The sequence below is a fragment of the Onychostoma macrolepis genome, chromosome 07 (assembly GCF_012432095.1).
Source record: "Onychostoma macrolepis isolate SWU-2019 chromosome 07, ASM1243209v1, whole genome shotgun sequence".
Lineage (NCBI taxonomy): Eukaryota > Metazoa > Chordata > Actinopteri > Cypriniformes > Cyprinidae > Onychostoma > Onychostoma macrolepis.
Genome location: NC_081161.1, coordinates 2,426,299 through 2,449,187, shown reverse-complemented (window position 1 = coordinate 2,449,187; position 22,889 = coordinate 2,426,299). Strand labels below are relative to the sequence as shown.

Here is a 22,889-nt window from a genome sequence, read left to right as displayed (position 1 = left end):
CCAGACTGTGTTTTTATTATTTTAAATTTACTTCAGCACGAACGAAAAAGACCCTCATTGGCCAATAAGAAACTTTAAATGAGGATTCGTTGCAGAGCGTCTGACAAAATTAATGTCTTGTATTGTAGAATGCACGCTTAGCACGCGCATTCAAAAGCACTTAACTCAAGAGACGAGACACAAGATTGGGTTCATGAGAACGAGACGAGGCCAGATTTATATTATTATTATTTTTTAAATCTTCAATGACCAAATACATGACTGGAAAAATAGTCTGCAGGTGCGTTTTGAATTGTTTTAACTAATCATCTTGTAATAAATGTAATTGTATCTCTACTTTCTGAGTATGAATTATCATATGCAGTAAAAGACAACAACACTCAGCACTGTAAAAGGTTTTGCCACAAACTCAACTGACTGGCTTCTCTTCTGTATGATCTCATGTGAGTCTTTTCAGACCTTAACTGTACATGAATACCTCCTAACTGAACGCCTTTTCGTAAAATTGAACACAGAAATAAAAGCAGTATAAATAACAAAAAATAAAAATAAATAATAATAATAACACAGTTCTTTAAGTGCAAACAAGTGCAGCCATGATCAAAGTAGGCTACTCTCAAATAGAGACCAAATTTTTCAAGCATATACAGAGCTAGACAACCACACAACCTATTATAGCCTACAACAGCCAATATATTGTATGTGTTACGTCTTGAGACGTATTTTGTTTGCTTTGTTCTGTGTTTTGTGGTATGTATGCTGTTGTTGTTCTTCTTTTGTTTTTTTTCATGTCTACTGCTGTCACTGTCGTGGAGGTGATTGGATACACCTGTTGCTGGTTACCTATTCAACTCGGCTCCACTGATTGGCTGCACTCAGGAGGAAGCAGCATAAAGCCAGCACTGTCTCAGCAAAAGGAGAGAGAGGTTGCAGTTTGTAACCTGTCACACGGACTTCTTTTCTCTGGCTCCAAGCTAACTTTGTTTTGTTGTTGAGTGCTAACCATTGGTGCTACTGTGAATTTGGTTGTAGATTTGTACATTTGTTTAGGGTTCAAGGGTTTTGTAAGGAAACTTGTAGGGAGGTGGGTGCCTTTTTCTTTAATTGCTTTTCTCCTGGTTATCTGGGTAGTCAAGGAGTTAGGGAAGTTCAATTTTGTTATTCATTTGTTTTTGGTTTATGTATAGGTAAGTTATGTTTAAAATTGAGTTAGAAATCTTTTGTTTGTTATGTTGGCCTTTGCCCCCTCCTGAAGCTAATGTTTCCTATTATTTTTTTCTTATGATTTAATAAAAAAACAATAACAAATTATTTTGTTTGGAGTTGTGTTATTGGGGCTGGAGACAAGAGGTCCCTGTGCTTTCTCTCTCCAAAGTTTGTTACTGCTATGCCCATTACGTCTAGACACAAAAAGGGCTAGCACATAACATATGTAACCTAATTTGCTCGCATCAGGGAGTCAGTTTCAAAGCGCGGGTTATTAAAATCGCTTTTGGATGCGCGTGCACATTTTACTTGGTTAATTAAATTAAAATTGGGTTTAACTTCTGTTTAATTAAATATGATGAACGTCTCTCTCTCTTATCCTTAGCTGGCGTTGTGCCAAAGACGACTTCTTAGCTCATACATTGCATTTGAAAGGTCTCCAGTTTGTTGATTTCCATCTTCAGAAGGGTCCAAGTCTCCGATCCATATAGTAGGATCAGAATAATTAGGGACCGGAAAAGGCACATCTTGGTCGCAATCGTGATATTGGCCTTCTTCCACAAGCACCACTTAAACGATGCAAACACTGCTGCTGATTGGCCGATTCAGCACTGAACTTCTGCAACTGCTGCAATCTTCTTAAAATTTTGCACTGAACAGATCATATGCGATCATGAACTGAAAACATAGAGAGTTTAAAACCATGCAGCCGTCCACTTAAAGAAAGAAGAGTAACTGCATCTGAATGTGTGAGAATTTCACAGCTATCAGTTTACACCGGGTGGGTTGAGCCAGTGCGGTCAAACCCACTCACGCGAGTTCACACACTCTGTAGTAACATGTTTCCAAACACAGCTCTGAGAATACTAGAACTAGAAGAGCGTAACACAAATCGGACAAAAAAATAGACATAAAAGATTGCTGATTGTAAAAAATTGTGTTATAATGTAGATCTCACATCTGATATAAATATATTGTTATAAATACAAGATACAAATATATATCTTGAGAGTAAACTTACATTTCAGTCATTTAACAGACTCTTCTCCAGAGCAACAAACTGCTTATTTTATATATATATACATATATATATATATATATATACATATATATATATATATATATATATATATATATATATATACATATATATATACATATATATATACATATATACATGAGGCTCCATTCATTATAAACGGATGGCAATCATGATTTTCTTTCTGAATTTTCAGCTGTGAGGTACTAACTAGAAAACAAGTGCAATTCAAAAATAATAATAATAATAATATATTTTCTATTACATACTATTTTTTGGAGAAACAATTAAATGATTTTCATACATTTTAGTTAATTAAATTGTCTGAGTTTCGTTATTTATTTATTTATTTATTTATTTTTTACAAATTTTTAAACAAATGTTCTAGTTTTCCACTTTTCAGTTGCTGTATACATTTATTTTGCATTGCTAAGTTATAATCTGAATGAACCTAACTGTTATATGCAGTATAGATGATTTTTCACATCTGTATAGCGTGAGTGTAATGCAGCTGTATAGCGTGAGGAATAAATCGTTAGTTGGTGAGATCAGAGGAAGTTAACACCCGCAGGAGGAGCTGATGATGTTTAAAGGAAGAGATGTAAATATAGAATGAAAAGAAAGACGGACAGAAACAGAAAATGTCTGATAAGCATCACATGTGTCTGCTGGGACTGATCACTCTCTCTGCACTTCTCACAGGTAAAGAAACCTGCTCATGATCTATAATACACTATAAAAGATCTGTATAATGAACCATTTCAAAAATGATTTAATTAATTTAATCCCTCTAGCCGTGAGTCTGGCTGGAGTTCATTTTTCACACATTTGAGATATTGTATGTCAGAGATTCTCAGCTCTGGTCCTCGAGGTTCAAGTTCCTGCAGAGTTTAGCTCCAACCTTGATAAAAACTCACCTGCCTGTAACTTTCTAGCAATCCTGAAGACCTTAATTAGCTTGTTCCGGTGTGATTGATTAGGGTTGGAGTTAAACTCTGCAGGAAAGTGGACCTCGAGTCGAGACTGCTGTGTGTCATATTGTTACACTCATAAATGTGATGCACAGGTCTGTTTATGTTAAGATTGTTATAAAATGAACTAAACTGTTGTAAGATATTTAACGCCAGTTTACTCTGCATTAATTTTCTGCTTAAAACAGGACACAAAAAAAAAAAAAAAAAGAGTAAATATATTAGAGTAAGAGTAAATATGAATATGTTTTCATATATAGGTACCAGTGGAGCAGAAGTGACTCATGTGTTCTGCAGTTCTGGTGAAAATGTCCGTCTGTCCTGTAATAATGCTCTTCCTGGCTGCACATCAACTACATGGATCTATACCAGACATTCAGAGGCAGTTGAACTGATTGCTGGAGGAATAAAGAAGAAAGACACAGAGATACATGAGAGACTGAGTCTGGGCTCTGACTGCTCTCTGAACATCAAGAACGTCACAAAAGAAGATCGTGGATCTTACTCCTGCCGACAATATGTGAATGGACCACAACAAGGAACTGATGCACGTGTTTATCTGCATGTTCTTCATGGTCAGTGTTTCTGTGAATATTATGATTATATGTTGAATTAAACAGTAATATTGTTGTCCCTGAAAAGACTGGAATCAGTCGTGTAATCTCTGTCTGATTTCTGTTTCAGTCTCTTCATCATCCTCACAGTCTGAGATCAGATCAGGCCGCTCTGTGACTCTCTCCTGTCAGTTATATTATGATCGAGTCTCTTGTGATACTTTGGTTGGTTCTGAGAGGATTGATCTGATCTGGGTGAATCAGGCTGGTGTGAATCTGCAGACAGACTCCAGATTTCAGATATTCTCCTCAGAACAGTGTCTCAGCTCTCTGACTACAACACTCCTGAATGAAGATCACAACAGAGAGTGGAGATGTCAGGTTACACAGAGAAACCAGCTGAAGACCTCAGCCACATATACTGTCAAGTATTCAGGTAAATTATTTATAACAATTAATTATCAGTCATTTAAACATGATTGTAGTCTATGATGTATCTGAACATTCATCTTCAGCTCCGACCGAAACAAAGACACCGTCTCCAGTCACCAGCTCTACATCAGCTGCAGCTCCTACACAACCAGGTACATAATCAGCTGTTAAGATGAATGTTTACTGATAGCTGAAGACCTCAGTCAGACACACTGACAAGTATTCAGATAAGAAACTACATTTCTTTAATCAATTTCTGAAGAATCTCTGATGCGGAGACATGAGGTGATGATTAATAATGTCCTTCATTCACGATCAGCTGGGTTTATGGCTGCAGATCACTGTGTTTTACTCTCATATAATCAGAGGTGGACAGTAGTGAAGTATTTTTACTTTACTCAAGTAAATTTAAAAAGTATCTGTGCCTTATCAGAGTGTTTTTCTTTTTGGGAACTTTTACTTCACTACATTCGAAAGTACAATGTCATACTTTTTACTGATCTTTGAATTACTTTTACTTGAATAAAAGTAAGAAAGCACTAGATTTCTAATTTAATTAAGTATTACATTATATTTAACATGAAAAGCAGTGCAGTAAAAAGTACAATATTATGCTTTGGAATATTGTGAAGTGAACGTTTTCTAAAGAAAACACTCTGATAAAGTGCAGACACTTGAAAATAACTTTCAAAGCAGAGTAAAATACTTCATTACTGTCCACCTCTTCATATATAATAGAAGTATAAACAACTCTGTAAATTGTGATAAATGAACACAAACTGTGTTGTGTTGTGTGATGTAATGATTAAGTGTGAAAATATAATATTAATGTTCAACAGTATGATGCATCTGAACATTCATCTTCTGCAGGTGTAAAGGATTCAACACTGATTCCAGTCAGCAGCTCAGACTCTGAGAAATCAAGCCAAACTACAGCAGCTCCTACAACACGAGGTACATGATCTCTGACACACTTCATCAGTCTCTCACTTCAGTGGTTTGCAGTTACTCTCACAAACTGTATCATTACATCTGCATCTGCAAAGCAACTCAGATTTAATCAGATTTGTGAATATAATGTAGTCCAGGGTCTTTTGATAAACATGGATCGTCAGTCATGACCATAATCATTTCCAGTACAGTGTGTTATTTGTAGTTCTACCCTTCAAAATAATCATGAATCATCAACATTAAACAGATCACTTGTAACACACGAGGCATGATGCTGCTTGCAGATGTAAATATGTATTTCTGCTGATAAAACATAATCAATTTCTACAGGAGGCTTTAAACAGTTCCTGTAATTAATCAGACTATCTGAGGCTATGAGGCTGTTTTTGCTAAAAAGCTATTCATATTAATAATAATAATAATAATAATAACAACAATGAAGTCAAACAGGGCTAAGATGTATTTTATAAAATATGGTGCATCAGATTCAGAACTAAAATCTTCCTTCTTATACAGATATAAAGATTACAACATCCCATGAGACAACTTCAGCTGCACAGCAAAGTATTTATATGTCTTACTCATTTCAGTGGTTTAATGTGACACTTACAGTAGAATTTATATTTTTTGTTGATTTTTTTTTTTTTTGTAGACTCTAAGGCTGATTATACATGTGACAACTTTTTTTGAGCAATATTGCTTGTGCTCTTTCCTGTTGAGAATGGGTAACAGATTTCTGTCTGGATATTTTAGATCGGTTGTGGGCCCTGTGTCTCACCTGATTGGCTGTTGATGGCAACATTGCTCAAAAAGTGCCCCGTGTATCATCAGCCAAAGAGAAATCTTGTTTAATTTGTAGACCTCAAGCACTTGTTGTGCCTCTCTCAAAGAGCAAGTCAATGTGAAAGCTAGTATATAAATGCACTCTTTCATCATCATTAAGGGATGCGTTTACATATAATTGATCAAACCATCTGAGGCTATATGAGGCTGTTTTTGCTTAACATTTATTGAAGGAAAAAAAAAAATAGGTGATTTTATTTTATTTTTTTATTATTACTTAAATGCTTATGTATTTTATCAAATATGGTGCATCTGAACTAAAATCCTCCACCTTATACAGTTACACAGATTACCCCAAACCCTTCAACTACGACACAGCGAGGTATTTATGTATATCTTACTCATTTCAGTGTTTTTTTTTTTTTTTTTTGTAGACTTTAAGAAAAGCTTATCACTGGTCTTATTTAATTTGTAGACCTCAATCACTTGTTTTCCCTCTCATTGAAATATAATATTTGAATATGGTGAACTAAAAATGCTTGCTCTATACTATCAGCAATATCACTGATTGCAGTTATGTATATACCGTATGTTTGTGAGTGATTTCAGTGGTTTTATTCACATTCTGGGGTTCTTCCGGAATCAGTCTCTAAATATTGAACTGATTTTTCTGTGGAGATGTTAGAAAAGCTGATCACAACTTTGACTTCATGTCATGTCCTTTGTACATCACCACCAAACCACAAGTCTTTAATCATGTCAAGTCTCCTAACAATCTGAAACAATCGTGTTAATTATTATTTTATTAATCTTTCAGTATAGTAGTTTTTATATCTTTGATTTCAAAGACAGTAATATACAGTAGATGTTCTGCTGTTGTCTTTATCTGAATCTGAATGTGTCTCTCTATAGTCTCTCCCTCAGTGATTGGGATTGTTGTTGCTGCTGTGTTGGCTGTTCTGGTTACTGCTGTTATTCTTTGGGTGGTTCGTAAAAAAAGAGCTGGTGAGTTTTCAGAGTTTACAGGCATTACAGCAGACAAGCATTTCAAAATATCAGACTTTATTAAATATCAGTATTTACAGATAGGCACATCAGTTTCAGTTTTATCACACATTTATTAAGATGTGATGTTAAGTACTGTATGTGTTGTGATGAAATGTTTGTCTTGAGTGAACAGCAATCAACAAACTAACAAGAAAATGTATGATATTTTTCAGCATTAGAATTCTTCAAGACTTTTATAATTTATTGTTTGCATTCTGTGTTTTGTTGGTGAGTTATCATAAATATTCCCATTATTTTCCAGATAACAGAAAAGTGACTAATGACTCTGTGGTAAGTATCATAATGCCGATGACCCATGAGGTTGATGCATTAGCTATTATTTTGTCTATAATCACTGCTCCAGGGCAGACTGTCTCAGTTATATGTGTACTTTTATTAGTCAGGTTAAATAAATACTTCAGCTGAGTGAAAAGTTAGTATATTTGTACTGTTTCTTATTTGAATATCACATATAACAATAAATATAATGGAACCCACTGATGCAATCATAACTTACTTCGCCATGTTTCCATTAATGTTTAGGAGCAGAAATATGAAGTGACTTATACTGAGGTTGCCACACGCTGTAAAATCCAAAAGCCAAAAAGAATGAGGTGAGAAAAACACTTCCCTGTTCTTCTGTCGATGCCACTAATGAATCCACCTTCTCTCAACATAACAGTTTGTACACCTAAATCAGTTTTATTCTTAGATGCAGGTCCTCTAAATTTGTATCTTGAGTTAAGCTCTAACATCACGCTGTAATATTTGTGAGTTAACACTTGCACCTTGTTTGACAATATTTGTGATGTTCATTCAGGTTCATGATGAGGATAAAGTGACTTATTCTTCTATCAGATGAGCAACAGCTGGACCTCAGGATGACTTTGTGAACAAGAACCATCACAAATAAGTTAAACAGTCATTAATTAAACAAAGACCTCCTAATATCAATCGCAGAGGAATATTAACCTTATATAACTGACTCCTAAGGGTTTCAGTCAGTCCTATTGTAAATGCCGTCTCTCACATTTTTGCAAACAATCCCAAGTGGTGATCTGAGTGTAATATTTTGGCCAATTTGGGATGTTTATGTCAAAGTAGCTGTTTGCTTGTTGAATTAATGTCAGTACCTTTATTATTAATTCTGGATTTAATCATTAACCTCTGCTTGTACAAAGAAAATGACAGTTTCTCTCTTAAATCATTCTCATTAAATCATCTATTTTCTTGAGTGATTACTGCAGACTAATTAGCTGTCAGCTTGCACTAATTATGAAAACAGAAAGAGTTATGTGATGATTTAAATGTTTATCACAATAAGACAAGAATGATAATTTGGTGTTTGAACCACTGAGCAGCTGCTTTCAGTAACATGTGTAAGATCAGATTTTATTTGTCAGTAATAAATGTAAAACATGAAGCAGCCTGTATCAAACATATATTTACAGTGAAATATTCTTGTGTAGATTTGGTAGACATCATACAGAAACCTCTTGATTGTGTGTTCAAACCACAGTGGATGCAGTGGAGTTTGTGCAAAACTATCTCTGTTAGTGTCAGATTGTGCCTGCGAGGGACTTGTCAGTGGTTTTTCACTGTAAATACTGTTGCAACGTAACTGTTTTACATCCTCTTTTAAACTATTTCTGTGCTTGAGGCATTTGTGAGTAATGCAGAAATGTCTAGAAATGCTTAATTTAACAACTGTAAGAGCTGAGAGTTAGTTTTGAAGAAACAGAAGAGATGATGTGTAGTGAATCATTTTATGACTGAATGATTCTGGTACTTTAACGGTTCTGTTGAATATTGTTTAAGGACTTCATGGAAGAAATATTTGGAAAATAAATGCTAATGCTAACTAATCTCACAATATTTGTTTCATTATCAATGTTGTGGGGTCGCTGCTGAATAATGCAAACAAAATGAACTCAAAGACAGAGACTGAGGGTGAATCCCATTTCTCTGTCTTACCCCTTCCCCTTAGTTTTGCGCCTTCACGTGAGAGTAAGGGCTATCCCAATTCTCGTTTTGATCGAGGGGTAGGGGAAAGGGGAAGTGGTAGATACCCTTAAAAACAAGCATTTTCGCGAGCTTACTTGAAACCAAGGGGTACCCAGAACACACTGCGCAACCGGCAACAATGGCGGCCAGATCATCAAGTATTCAAGTATTTTCGGGTTAAATAATTTATTTAAAAATTACGACAGTCTTGTTTTGTGCTCTAGACAGTCCTGTACATCAGTGGGGATTTATTTAAGACTGCAAGGGAAGCTTGGCTTCCCCTCCCAGTGGGCATTTGATGTCAATTTAACATCAATATGACATCAAACATTGATGTCAAAATTACGTCACGAAATAGGTCAAAAATGAAAGTCATTTTGACGTCAAAGTGTCGATGTCAATTTGATGTTAAGATTTTGACCTCTGCTGATGTCATTTTGATGTCATGCTTTGTTGGCATTTGATGTCAATTCTACATCTATTTGATGTCAGGATGTCATGATGTTGATGTCATTTTAATGCTATTTTGATATCATTCAATATCAAGCTTCGATATCAATTCAACATAAATGTGACATCAAACATTTTTTGACATCACAAATTTATTGACATATTTTGATATTTCAATGTCAAGCATTACTCAATTTCAACCTAAATGTACAATGACTGACAACATACACATACTTTGAGATCTGATATGTTTTTATTTTATTTTTTTGTAATATAGTGGGGCCGCTATGGATTCACACTTCCAGAGCTCTCAAGTGCCTGTAAAAGAGAACAAGAAAGCAAACATTAAAATGGGCCCTGTCCATTAACATAACTAATGCTTAGTACCCATCAGTAGTAGGCTACTCTTTATTATTATTATATTATATTATTATTAATAGTATATAGACAACTAAAAGATAACCCACATTATAGCCTAATCACATGCAGTAGTCAGAGGTGCAGATGTGTACTAATATATGATAATGGATCAAACCTTTTGTTAATATCTGTTAATAGTGTCATATGTCAGGATCTCATTTCACTGCTAGTAATCAGTCCACATTTTGTACTGAATTGTAGAATGTGAACATTCATTCATGGTGAATATTTTTACCCCCATGTCTTGCCACTCTGTTTAGAATGACATGGTGTAGGCGTAAAATGAAGGGGAAGGGTAAAAACAGAGAAATGGGATTGGGCCTAAATCTACATCGTTGTTTGCAGCAGCTCCTACCTTCCGGCGCCCAGTGCCCCCTCTTCTGTCCGGCGCAGCGCGCAAATGGTTGGCCATCAGGCTACCAATGGAAGCTTCTGTGATGCCAGGTTGTGACTTCTGGATGGCACCTGAAAAATTTAACAGCACTTGCCATTTATCTTGCACATACTGATCAAAATAAAAATCATGTAGAGAATAGAGCTACCACGGGCATGGGTAATGAGCATCATTACTGATTGCCAGAGTGACTCGCTGAGCAAATTCACATTGTATGGGTAAAGTTATGTAGCATCGGTATAAAACCTCTAAAACAATCACAAATAGGGCAGTTCATCAATTGTGGTTTGGAATTAGACCTACTGCAACTGGATTGATAAAAGTCATGTAGTTGCAAACATCTCACCTGGCTACTTGTATTTGGGAAGAGCAAAATCTGTGACAGCTTCCGGTGCTTGTACGCTGAAAAAAATTGAAAATATTTCACATGCTTAGGAAATCATTTTACATTCAATCATTGTTAATTTGTTAACTCCTTATTAAAATAAACACTTCTTACAAAATTGTACAGTTCAAGTATTATTAGTCATAATATGGATATTTTATTACCACTACAAGAACATACATTTGATCGGGTGTATTTTCGTGGGCTCAGGATTGAAGGGGAGCGACAATTTATTCCCGTGTCACTAAAGTGAACCACCAATGGTCACACACACGTCAAATTTGACCGCGAACAGTAAATTAAGGGGGGTAGCAACAGTGTTTAAGGTTAAGGTGAGATACTACAGGTGAATAAAAATTTTTAACTAGCAGATATCACCATGAAATTTTCCCAGTTGATTACCTACATTAAGATGAGAAAAAAATGTATTACAAGTTTTCTGTAATTTAATGTTTAAATAAGCAAATTAGGCAATATCTAATTAAATATGCACTAATTTGCATACATTTAAAAAAACGAGTATTGGATAAAGCCAGGTAAAAAAAAAATTCTATTGTGTTCACATATAATGGAAAACAAATTGAGGGATTTATGGATATCTACTTTTGTTATCCTGTAAATCAGAATATTGTCAATAGCCTTAAAAATGATTTCCGCCATGTTTTTTGGAATAAAATGTTATATAAATCAGGCTAGGAATAATATATTTACAAATCCCTCTGTAAATGTCTTCATAATATAACTAGGTACAAGACTGGAAAGTTTGGTGTATATAGGTACTACTGAAGTGGAGATTTCGGACTTCGAGTATGAGAGAAAAGTCATTTAGAGAAAATGGGCTTTAAATATTTATCATCAGCCAATTAGATTGCGCATTCAGCCCTTTTACTTTCACCATTGGTTGTTGATAAAAAAGGAAATGACCATATTTGGAACCGACAGCATTGCGGTGCGGTGCATGTGATGACGGTGCAGGCAGCGATCGCGGAGCAGTTAGAACGTGTATTTCGGACTTTTTTTCACCACAAGTCTGAAAGAAGACATGTTATTGAAGACAAATATCCAAAAATAAAAAAATTGACCATTAAAAAAACCCCGATGTTTTTGCCTGCCGTGTCTCGGTTTGGTCATGCGGTCGTCAGTCCATGTGCTGTTCATGAGCAAAAATATCCGTTCAACGGGAGCATTTGTGCCCAATAGAGACATGGCAAACTGACAAAGGAGACCCCGCGCACACACACACATTGTTAAAATCATACGATGGCAGATATTAAGGATCATACCGATTCCATCATACCGGAGTGTAAACGTTACACTAACATCAGGTTAAGTTAGCTAGCGTTAGCACGCTCAGGTAAAAGGATGGCTGTGAAATTATTCGACATAATTCGGAAAATTACACCCATTAAAATTAAGTAGCCTGTGTATAAGATGGTGTATTGACATAAAAACAACAATAGCATGCTAGCTGGTTACTTACCAGGATTTGGAAGTGAATAATTTTGTAATTGCAAATCTGTGGCAGTTAGACAGTGAGTGAGAGCTAGCGGTTATGCAGATCTGCTACTTTCCCGCGCGACATGGCCAGGATGTGACATCTTTTTGTAGTCAATTTGTAGTCCATGATGATTATTTAAAAAATCAGCTTCAATATCAGATTAAATTTACCTTTTATAGTATATGCAATTATAGTGTCAGCTGTCATTTTAAACGTGAACTAAATGTAAACATGCTAGGATTTAAATAAATAAAAACACACATGCAAAATACATAGATCTAGGCCTACAACTTTCAAGATGTTGAAAATGAGTCGCATTGATTTACAATGAGTGATAAATATACTTTTTCAGACATTGTTTTGACATAAATTTGACGTCTTATTTCCTGACATCAAATCAACATCGATTTAATGTCAATGATATTGACCTGAGATATAGGGACCAGAAAAAACATGTCAGATTGATACCTTTGTTGGGCCTCTTTACAACCAAAAGAAAATTATTACAAAATATAATGAAAATATGCATATTCATGCATGTCATACATGGTGGTCAAAATCTTGACTATTTGTTGATGTCAAATTGACGTCAAGGTGCCCGCTGGGCTATAATGTCAAAAAATTAATGGTCAAATATGTACTATTGTGTTAACATTTTATTGACTAAAAATGCGTTAGAACACGTTCATCTCGAAGACGAGTTCGTTCAGAATCAGCTACATACAGCAGGTCGACTGACTCGATTTCCTTCTCATACATTCCCGTAGCGCCAGTACATTTCCCCGTTGAAGCCTAGCGTCCATTGACTTCAATGGGGCTGCTTTGAACAGTTTTTTTCAGTGCTTCGAAACTAGACGGTCATTGGATAAATGCTGCGATTATGTCCCGCCCACGGACGCTCAGCGTCTCTGGGGTGAATGGAGGAGTGGGCGTGCCTGGACTCCGGGCTTCTGCGTGATGATTGGAGGGTCTGTCGAAAGACTGCATCTCCTTTTGATTGACAGCGATTTTGTTCTATAAAAAGTCGCTGACGCTGAAGCTATTCGAGCTCAGTCCCATAGCGGCTTTGCACTTGGTTCTTATCAATCATTATATATATTTTTTATTCATTTATAATGTTATGTTTTAATATACATGCTGCTAACTCGGAAATTTCAAGATATGCAAGCAAAAATTGCTCCTGACACTTTGGCAATACGACACGAGCAAGAGTGCTGTTTTTGTTTCGTTTGTGTTCGAATCCAAATCCGCGTTGTTTTGGGCGAATCACTGATTCACTGAGCCATTCATAAAACAGTCATTTGATTCGCTCCTGAAGGATTCAGCCGTTTTGAAAGAATCGTTTGACTGACTCAGTGATTCAATCACGAACTTCTGCCACCTGCTGGCCGTTTTTAGGTTTCCCGTCTAAAAGTAGGCATATTCCATTATTTTCCAACATATTTCTATATTCAGAATTTAGTATTTAAAACATTAATCTCATAACATTATGCAATTATAAATACAGTCTAAATGAATAAATGCCACATCTAAATGTCACTTCATGCAGCTTCTGTGCAGTGCTGAGATGAATTTTGTTTAGATCATTTCATGGATAACAATAGCCAGTCATTCATTCACATTATGTATTCAGAGAATAATATTGTCTGTTTTCACTTACATCTATTTATTTATTCAATTTTGATTAATTTTGTAGAATTGAATTATAAATTAAGTTGGTATAGTATCGTAAGACATTTTTATGGTATCATGACAACCCTATTATACACCACATTCCTCGTTTCAGTCCTCCGTCGAGTTTAATATCTTTTTTTTTTTTAGATTGTTCATTCAGTCATTCATACAGTAAGCTAGGCTAGCCTCAGTGGAAAAGACGCCTAGTTGGTACGACAGGGTCACAGAGCATTTTCATGAAAAGGAATGTAGGGCAGAATTTAAGTATAAATAAATGGACAATTTTTATGATGTAGGCCGAAAATGAGCTTCCCCTCTTTGAAATACCAGCAGCTGCCACTGCTGTACATATATATTTGCAACTTTGTTCTTTTGAAATGTTTTAAAAAAAAATCGCTAGTTTGCTACACTAACATTACATTGCTGATTTGCACAACAGTCCCGCAGACTAGCTTTGAATGGACTCCATGCATGTCTACAGTTTTAACAAGTTTGTAAAACGATCCAAAGTTTGTGATCAACACTTGTCGGCTCTGGTGACGTAGCAGCCAGCTAGCGACGGTGTATGATGACGTAACCGTAACCAAGTGGTGTCTCATTTCATAGGGGTATGTGTTCACCCCTAGCGCTTAACACTCGCTTTCGAGGGACAAGGGCTAGGGGTAAGACGAAGGGGTAGGGGAAAGGGAAGGGGTAAGACAGAGAAATGGGATTCACCCTGAGTCTGAAATCCTCGCCTATTTATTTTGAATTCCTTTATTAGATTTTATGCATGGAATATCAACTCAACAAATTACAACATTCATTTTATAAAATTATTTTTCCATGGTATTACTGATAATACCTCACTAAACATTTCCCTCCCTCAACACCCTATAACTTCCCACAGGGAGAAAAAACAACAACAAATAAAAACAAACAAACAATAAATAAATAAATAAATAAATAAATAAAAATAATAATGCTCAGCTTAAGTATCAAGACAGTTAGCCAGCAGATAATCTATAAAGGGGCGCCACACTTTGTCAAATGTCTTTAAAGAACCAGTGAGTGACAGTCAAATTTTTTTCCAATTTAATACAAGTAAACACTTCTTTTAGCCATGTATCAAAGGAAGGGGGTGAGACGTGCTTCCAGAAATCCTCGCCTATTTGAGGGGGCAGTCATTTGTAGTGGTGTATGAACCATAGTGGATATCAAATACACTCAGTCTATCCCACAATGCACTGCAAAAATTACTGATGTGTAAAAAAAACAACAAGAACTGACAATTGTGTGTGTGGGGGGGCTATTGTTTTTGGCCATAATCTAGAAAAGCCGATACTGTATTGGCTATGGCTTAGTGCAAGATAGGCTATTTTTTCTTTTCTTTTTGAGTAATGAAAATGCTGTACTTTATTATTATTTTTTTTTTCCTACTCAAACCGGTTTAGGAACAGTAATAATACAGAGGAACACGTGAACAGAAACATTAAAATACAGATTCTGCTCGAAATGAACTGAAAGATTTCTATACTATATATATACTATATATACAGTGAGGAAAATAAGTATTTGAACACCCTGCTATTTTGCAAGTTCTCCCACTTAGAAATCATGGAGGGGTCTGAAATTGTCATCGTAGGTGCATGTCCACTGTGAGAGACATAATCTAAAAAAAAAAAAAATCCAGAAATCACAATGTATGATTTTTTTAACTATTTATTTGTATGATACATCCTATCGTAATCGTGTGTTTATTATCTTATATAATCTATAGTGGCTGTTGTCATGTTTTTTTCTGCTGCTCTGCTGAAACTCACGTTGTTTGATGTTACAACCGCCTCTCCGTTCTTAAGTTGCCAGGGATACATTCCAAGTAAAATACACATTAGTAAAAGGATCTTTTTTAATTTTTATTTGTCTATATACACTTTGGGAGGCTGCCGTACATTATAAAAGTAGCCCAAAAAAACCGCAACCCACGGCTCTGTAATTTTTCCCGTGACTGTATTTTCAAAATAGCCCACTTGCGCCGTTACCCTGGCAACACTGGTTCGCTGTAACCTCGTCACACAATGATAGATAACCTTCCGCGCTGCGATGATGGGAAGAAGTTGGGGTCAAACCTTATCAAACGATTAATTTGCGTTAAAAAAATATTAACGCATTTAATTTTTTTGATTAATCGCATGCGTTAACGCGTTAACGTTGACACCCCTAATATATATATATATATTTATATTTATTTATTTTTCATTTTTAAGCCCTGATACACAGAGTAGTGTCTGATACTATGGATTGCTATGCATAAGCTGTCCACCATATTGGAGCAGTCAAATATTGTCCGCCGTATTGGAACTCATTTGTGAACACAAGTTGACTGCATCTGCAACCATAGCTATACGCATGTATGAGTATCTGCAATAGACTTCAGCAGATGATTTTGCTAAACTAACATAATATATAAGCCGTTAGCTAACATAGCATTGAAAAGTTACTACAGTTTAAAAACCTGTAATATTGGGTTAATAATATATGTATAAAAACACAAATCAATTCATTGTCAGATGTGAAAAGTTTAAATCTCAGCGGTTTTTACAACCAGAAGCTTCACAATATTGTGACATCTTGGAAAACTGATTTTTACTGTGCTTGAAGAATCGTTGACCATTTTGAGATGCCGTCAGTGTGTATGGAACTGTCAAATATGGCATCTACGTATGATTACTACACTGTCTCTTTACATAGCAAGTAGTTGTTTACTGATTATGTGTGTATGTGTGTGCGCGTTTTTGTGACAAATGAGGAAATACATTTGTATAATGACAAGGGTATGACAGGTATTACAAGGAGAAGGTGACTTTTCAGGACATTACCCCATGTCCCCACTTTTCAAAACGCTTATAAATCACACAGAATGGAGTGTATTGAAAATCTGAAATAGCACAAAGTTTCCTGTAAGGGGTAGGGGTAGGTGTAGGTGTAGGGTTGGTGTAGGATAATAGCACGTACAGTATAAAAACCATTACGCCTATGTGATGTCCCCACTTTTCACAAAAACAAACGTGTGTGTGTGTGTAAGTGATGAGGTGCAATTTTTATTTTTTCATAAATTGTGCTTATCTTGCATAAATAGCTTTTTGTGTGTATGAGCAAACAGTTATGACAATATTGCCTGTAATTTATGAGTGAGTTTTGTCATCTTCAGTCTACCTCGCTAATAAACAAAAATCATGTGTCATCATAAAATCATAATTACAATGTTCATTAATTAGTTGAGAAAGCAGTCAACAAGGCAGAAGCAACATTAGGGAGAATCTTAGCAAGCAGACAACACATACTAGTGAATTCAGAACCGCATACTACTCTTACAATTTTTGGCAGAAATAGTAATAATAGTATGCTTGTATGCGGTACCAAATTCATTAACAGATTCCAGTGTTTACCCAGGCTGAATAGAGCCTGCACATCATTATTGCCCACACCAATAATGTCCTGAGAACAGCAATAGAAGTACAACAAAAAAATAATATAAAATAAATATTAATTAATTAATTAATTAATAATAATAATAAATAAATTGTAAGGGAAGCATGTCCATTTAGCTCAAAGGAAATTATTTATGTTTTATAGGGAATTTAGACAGAGTCACTGTTTTCCGGCTGATGAACTGAATTGGTCAGTGATTCACTGAACGAGGCCATACAGCATCAACTCTGCATCAAAATATAGTGAAAACACTATTTATTAGCACAGTACCAAGATCGGCAGTTTAAGACATTAACTTGTAAGCACAAAACACAAGATACTTCTCTTTTCAATATAAATAAGACTTTACTGGATAAATCTAAGACAATATAAACTAATCTATAACTCACACAAGAGAGGAAGTGAGGAAAGAATGAGTTTAAGAGAGTGAAAATGTGAAATCCAAAAATTTATAGCAATATGTGCAATTTCATAGACCTGAACAACCATGAATCCTTTAATTAACCCTAGCATTGAGTTTCTCAAAGAGGCTAAAATTTATATTAAATGCACCAGTTCAGCTAGAATCTGGCGGTACCTGCGTTGTGTGTTCAGGGGGTTCCCTTGTTGTCCTTGTTGCAGAAAGGGGTTTCCCAAGTTTGTTGATTGGCTGTATGTCCAGTTGTCCTTTGAAGTGATGTCTTGGGAAGCCAATGGTTGGGCATTGGCTGAAGATGTGGAGTTGTGGACTGGTTGAAGTTTTGACAGGTATCATTGTCTTCTTATCCTGGGCCTCTTTGTGGAATTTGTCTCTTTGGGTTGTTCAACACCAATCTGATCGAATCTTAAATTGTCTGATTCACTCTGATACACTACAAAAAACAGACAGAGGATAATTTCCCTGTAGACACAAACACCATCACACACTTTTAGAAGATCATAAATAATTATCGAGTTTTATTATTTGATTATTTTTATTGTAGTGTTTTTAGCAACTACATAAAAATGTTTGCAAAAGGGAAATGTTGCAATATTTGGTTTGTTGTAGAAAACCACTTAAAGAAAGAAGAGGAACTGGCATGTGTGAGAACACAGCGATCGGACTAAACTGACCTCAGAGATGAACAGACTGTTCTCTGTGGGTTGAACCAGTGCGGTAAAACTAACTGAGTTCTCACACTCTGTAGTATCCTCAACAGCTCTGAAAACATGAGAACTCAAAGTCAGAACTCAGAGAGGACAAAATAGATTGTCTAGAGGGGGAGGGGGGGGGGGGGCAGTATTTATTAAAACTTGCAATAAACAAATCTGCTTCTTTACCTTACAGTGCAGAAATAAAAGCCAGCATGGTGTGTGTGTGTGTGTGTTTGAGTGAGAGAGAGAGAGAGAGAGAGAGAGATAGAGTTGAATTTCAACACACCTTCTATTACCTTTATTATCAACAACATTAAACAATCAACCCCTACATTACACACAACTCATTTTAAATACAAAAAATCAAAACAAATTAACAGCACACGAGGTTTAAAAAAAACTGCAAACTCCAAATCCTCATCAGTAACTTCACACAGATCCCTTTTATAACACCAAATCGTTTCGAAATGCATAAGATCTCCCAGAGGCTTCATGCCCATTCAAAGTGATTTTGAATGCAGCTTCCAAAAGACAAAAAATAGCCGACTAGCCTAATATTTTCTATATTTGATACAATCACACAGGCGTGATTAGAACGTTCAGTGCATCTGTCATCAGCTGCTTAATTCAAATCTGTATTCGCCGACTGGCGCTGATCCAGATACAGACGCGTTTTTACAGCGCTGCATTATAAGCAATCACATGCTGTTGAGCTTATGAATGCAATGACCAATCAGAGGCGTTCAGATGCCGTTTTTTCTTCACTCGCTTGCTGACTGAATACCTCTTTCTGGCAAATTCTCTCGTCAGAAACAACAAAGTGCAAATGTGTGTACGAATATGTATGTAAGATATTAATTTCACAGTGTAAACAGCTTCAGTGATTTTAATGGGAGTTTTTGAGAGTGCTTGAACTCTAGACAGTCAGTGAAAATGTTCTTTGATAATGTAAATGTTCTCTCTTTCTGTACATTGAAAGTGTTATGATTAGTAGCCTAACTTACAATGTTTTTATTGACATTAACTTTCAATGTTAAATTCACATTAAATATAAAGTCAGTCCTATTAAAATATGTTATGGCATGACACCCATATCTGTTAATTAAGTAAACAGACACGTTTTTATGCGTTAATAGATTACAATATCAGGTTATTTTGACCATCGCCCACAATAGATCAACTAACAATCTATAAAGGTGAGAATCAAGATATTTCATGATATAGTTAATGCGTTTGGGAATGTTTCGAATAAAAAGGAAAAAAATTGAAATAAAACATAATTGCTGTTGTGGCTGCTGTGTGTCACATAACACATCACCTCATTTGATAAGTAAATGTGCAATCCAGAAATCAGAGGTTCCTGGATCAACCAACGTAGAGAAGGTGTAGTGTTATGTTTCTGCACATAGATAGTCCACATAGTTTCACTCTTATTCTGATTAAGAGGGGCTCTATGGCTAAAGTATATAACATGCCAGATAAGGCGCAGACTTGCATGATACCTCTGAAGACCTTAAAAGGGGCACTTAATTTCCCATTAATTGAAAAACACCTTCAACTTCATTATACAGAACTTTTAGCATAGACACACAATCATTCTTAAAACCAAAGGCTGTTAATGTGCACCACAAATACGTGCGCTAAGAACTGCCCTTCTGCAACTTAAAGGTAACTGTCCATTCACCAAACTTTCATTGAGTACTTGTAACAAATCCAAGCTTACTTCTGCCCAAAATGTCTTATAAAATTCAGTCGGCAGGCCATCAATACCAGGCACTTTATTACATTCCATATTTTGAAGTGCCTTTTGTAATTCTTCTAAAGTAACAGCTTTACTTGATACAAAATTAAGTTCTTGAGGTACTTGAGGCAAATTTTCAAAAAAGACGCTCACATCTGACTCATCTAGAAACAACTCACTCTCATATAGTTTTCGATAAAAACCAACTGCCCTATTTCTTATTTCAAAGGGGACTGATAACAAAACCCCAGTCTCAGAACGCAAGTTATGTATGAACAGCTTTTGCCCATTCTTTTTTTCCAAAGTAAATAATTTTTTTTTTTTAATTAGAAGGTGCATCCATCAATTCAATATTTTGAAACCTTGACCTGAGCTCCTTGTGTAGCCAAATCCAACAAATTATTTACATATTTGTTTTTTCTCTTGAAAGCTCTTTATAAAAATTTAAAGGGTTAGTTTGCCCATTTAAGACATGAAGTTGTATGCAATCCTTAGCAGCACTATAGTGCATACACACTGACCCACCCTTTAGTCACCTCCCTGGTCAGAGTTCTGGCCGCTGGAAGTTTTTCAAGATAGTACTCCCGGTTAGTTTCCGGGGCCTCAAAACTGTGCGTTTTTACGTGAAAAAATTATTTGCGTTTCAAAGCTTTAATAATTTACATCACAAAAAACACGCCTGACAAAATTCATACCTCAGTTTTAATCGGCACTATTTTCTTTCCATTTCTATCAATCCGCGCTGCTGTCAACGTCAACAGTGCGCACGTTCAGATCAGCTGTTGATAGCGCGACTCGCTGACAACATGTCTGACTACGAAACTTCTGATGACGAAACCAATTTTAGCACAACGTCAGATGGAACAGATGATGATGAAAGTAATTTTCAGCTTGTTTACCGTACAGTTTAGACATTGGATCATAAAGTTAGTAAATAGAGCTTACCCGTGGTACTGGTACAGCAAAACTCTTTAAAATATTTTTTTTCTTTTTCCTCCTTGGTTGGGGATGTAATCGTCTTCGCTGAAGTGAGCACTGCACACACGGAAATCCTTGATTCTCGATATTTTAGCTCCCGCAGAGTAGCCGATGGCAACCAGCCAAAGCTGTCTCGTAGCTATATCCGAAACTGGAAAACGATGGAATCTGAACGGTGATCCCGGCACATTCTTGTGGTCACAGCCTGGGAATTTACAAGTTCGCACCATTGTTCATTTTCTACTTTTTATGTCGTTGTCATTCGATTGTGTAAACACTATGGAACAGCTGATCTGAGCGTGCGCACTGTTGACGTTGACAGCAGCACGGATTGATAGAAATGGAAAGAAAATAGTGCCGATTAAAACTGAGGTATGAATTTTGTCAGGCGTGTTTTTTGTGCTGTAAATTAATCAAGCTTTGAAACGCAAATAATTTTTTCACATAAAAATGCACAGTTTTGAGGCCCCGGAAACTAACCGGGAGTACTATCTTGAAAAACTTCAAGTGGCCAGAACTCTGACCAGGGAGGTGACTAAAGGGTGGGTCAGTGTGTATGCACTATAGTGCTGGTAAGGATTGCATAAAACTTCATGTCTTAAATGGGCGAACTAACCCTTTAATCTCCTGAGGTATCTCTACATTCCTGCATATCCTTTAATTATCTTTCTAATGATTCAATTGTACTTTTTCTATCCCTTGTTACATTAAAAGTGTGCTGCTGACACAGTTGTCTAATTTGTATCTTTGCACCACTGTTGTACAGATTGAAAGGATGATTTTCTAGATCTAAAACCAATCCAGAACTCCTTAAAAGAATCTTGAAATAAACGATCACACATCGAATTAGTATTCAAGTGCCAATAAGCACTCTTTGGCTTAATAAAACCCATAGTTATATAAACTAAACTGTGATCGGAAAAACCAACAGGAATAATGGAACACTCTTTAAATAAATTAAACTGGTGTCTGTATCCATAACATCTATCTAACCTGGCTAGGGATAGTAGATTATCATGAGCATGTACCAAGTATACTGTCTCTGTGAGTGATGAAAATTCCTCCATATGTCAACAATTTGATACGAATGAACAAAGAATAAAACCTTTAGAAAATAAAATTGCAACACCTCCACTATAGAGGAGCTCAAATGATTTAATATGGACATTCCATCAAACTCTCTGACCCAATCACACGCATTCAACCCATCACTGTGTCTCTTGAACAAACACAACATAAATATATATATATATATATATATATATATATATATATATATATATATATATATATATATATACAGAAATATATACAGAAAAAAGATATATATATATATAGATATATATATATATATATATATATATATATATATATATATATAAATCTCTTTTTCTGTTTGGCTATTACTAAAAGGTGAAAAATGTATGTTTTCTTCAGCGTTTGCACTATTCTTGTCACAGATCCGCCCACAGCATCATCCACACCAACCACCTACACCCGTTCGCAATCACCGGAGTACTGATTACCACCTGTCATCACTTACCTGCTCGCTATATCAAGTCCCTCACCACAATCCTGCGTTGGTTGGTATCAAGGTCGTAAGCCTGGCTCACTTCCCTACTCACCTCTTGGATTGCCTGGATCCTCCGTCCTGTAAGCCTCACCGACCGACCTATCACAAAAGTGTCACTTTGAGTTGGACGAAGTCACTGAGTTAAAGGACCCCTTTGTTTTAAGTTACGTTTTGTTCGAAATCCTTCGGGATCAGTTTATGTTTG

At 35.9% G+C, this 22,889-nt stretch overlaps 1 protein-coding gene and 1 long non-coding RNA gene across 5 annotated transcripts; one reads left to right on the top strand and one right to left on the bottom strand.

Annotated features, from left to right (window-relative positions):
- The first annotated feature begins 2,684 nt into the window (after positions 1-2,684).
- LOC131543570 (uncharacterized) lies at positions 2,685-8,847 on the top strand. Of its 3 annotated transcripts, XM_058781054.1 has the most exons (11): positions 2,856-2,947; positions 3,477-3,791; positions 3,901-4,206; positions 4,286-4,354; positions 5,073-5,156; positions 5,670-5,717; positions 6,277-6,318; positions 6,849-6,941; positions 7,246-7,274; positions 7,527-7,597; positions 7,804-8,847. In XM_058781054.1, exons 1-11 carry the CDS (start codon positions 2,887-2,889, stop codon positions 7,823-7,825), a joined length of 1,140 nt encoding a protein of 379 aa, XP_058637037.1. In that variant the 5' UTR covers positions 2,856-2,886; the 3' UTR covers positions 7,826-8,847. The 3 variants fall into 3 exon arrangements, with proteins under 3 accessions (XP_058637036.1, XP_058637038.1, XP_058637037.1); XM_058781053.1 differs by lacking the exons at positions 7,527-7,597; positions 7,804-8,847 and having other exon boundaries at positions 2,685-2,947; positions 7,246-7,515; XM_058781055.1 differs by lacking the exons at positions 6,277-6,318; positions 7,527-7,597; positions 7,804-8,847 and having other exon boundaries at positions 2,685-2,947; positions 7,246-7,515.
- Positions 8,848-9,607: 760 nt separating this feature from the next.
- LOC131543580 (uncharacterized) lies at positions 9,608-20,624 on the bottom strand. 2 transcript variants are annotated; one of them, XR_009271938.1, is made up of 5 exons: positions 18,372-20,624; positions 17,857-18,130; positions 10,598-10,653; positions 10,213-10,322; positions 9,608-9,755 (listed from the first exon to the last, which is right to left on the bottom strand). It is a non-coding gene; the product is annotated as an uncharacterized LOC131543580 (long non-coding RNA). The 2 variants fall into 2 exon arrangements; XR_009271937.1 differs by lacking the exon at positions 18,372-20,624 and having other exon boundaries at positions 17,857-18,240.
- Between the last annotated feature and the right edge of the window lie 2,265 nt (positions 20,625-22,889).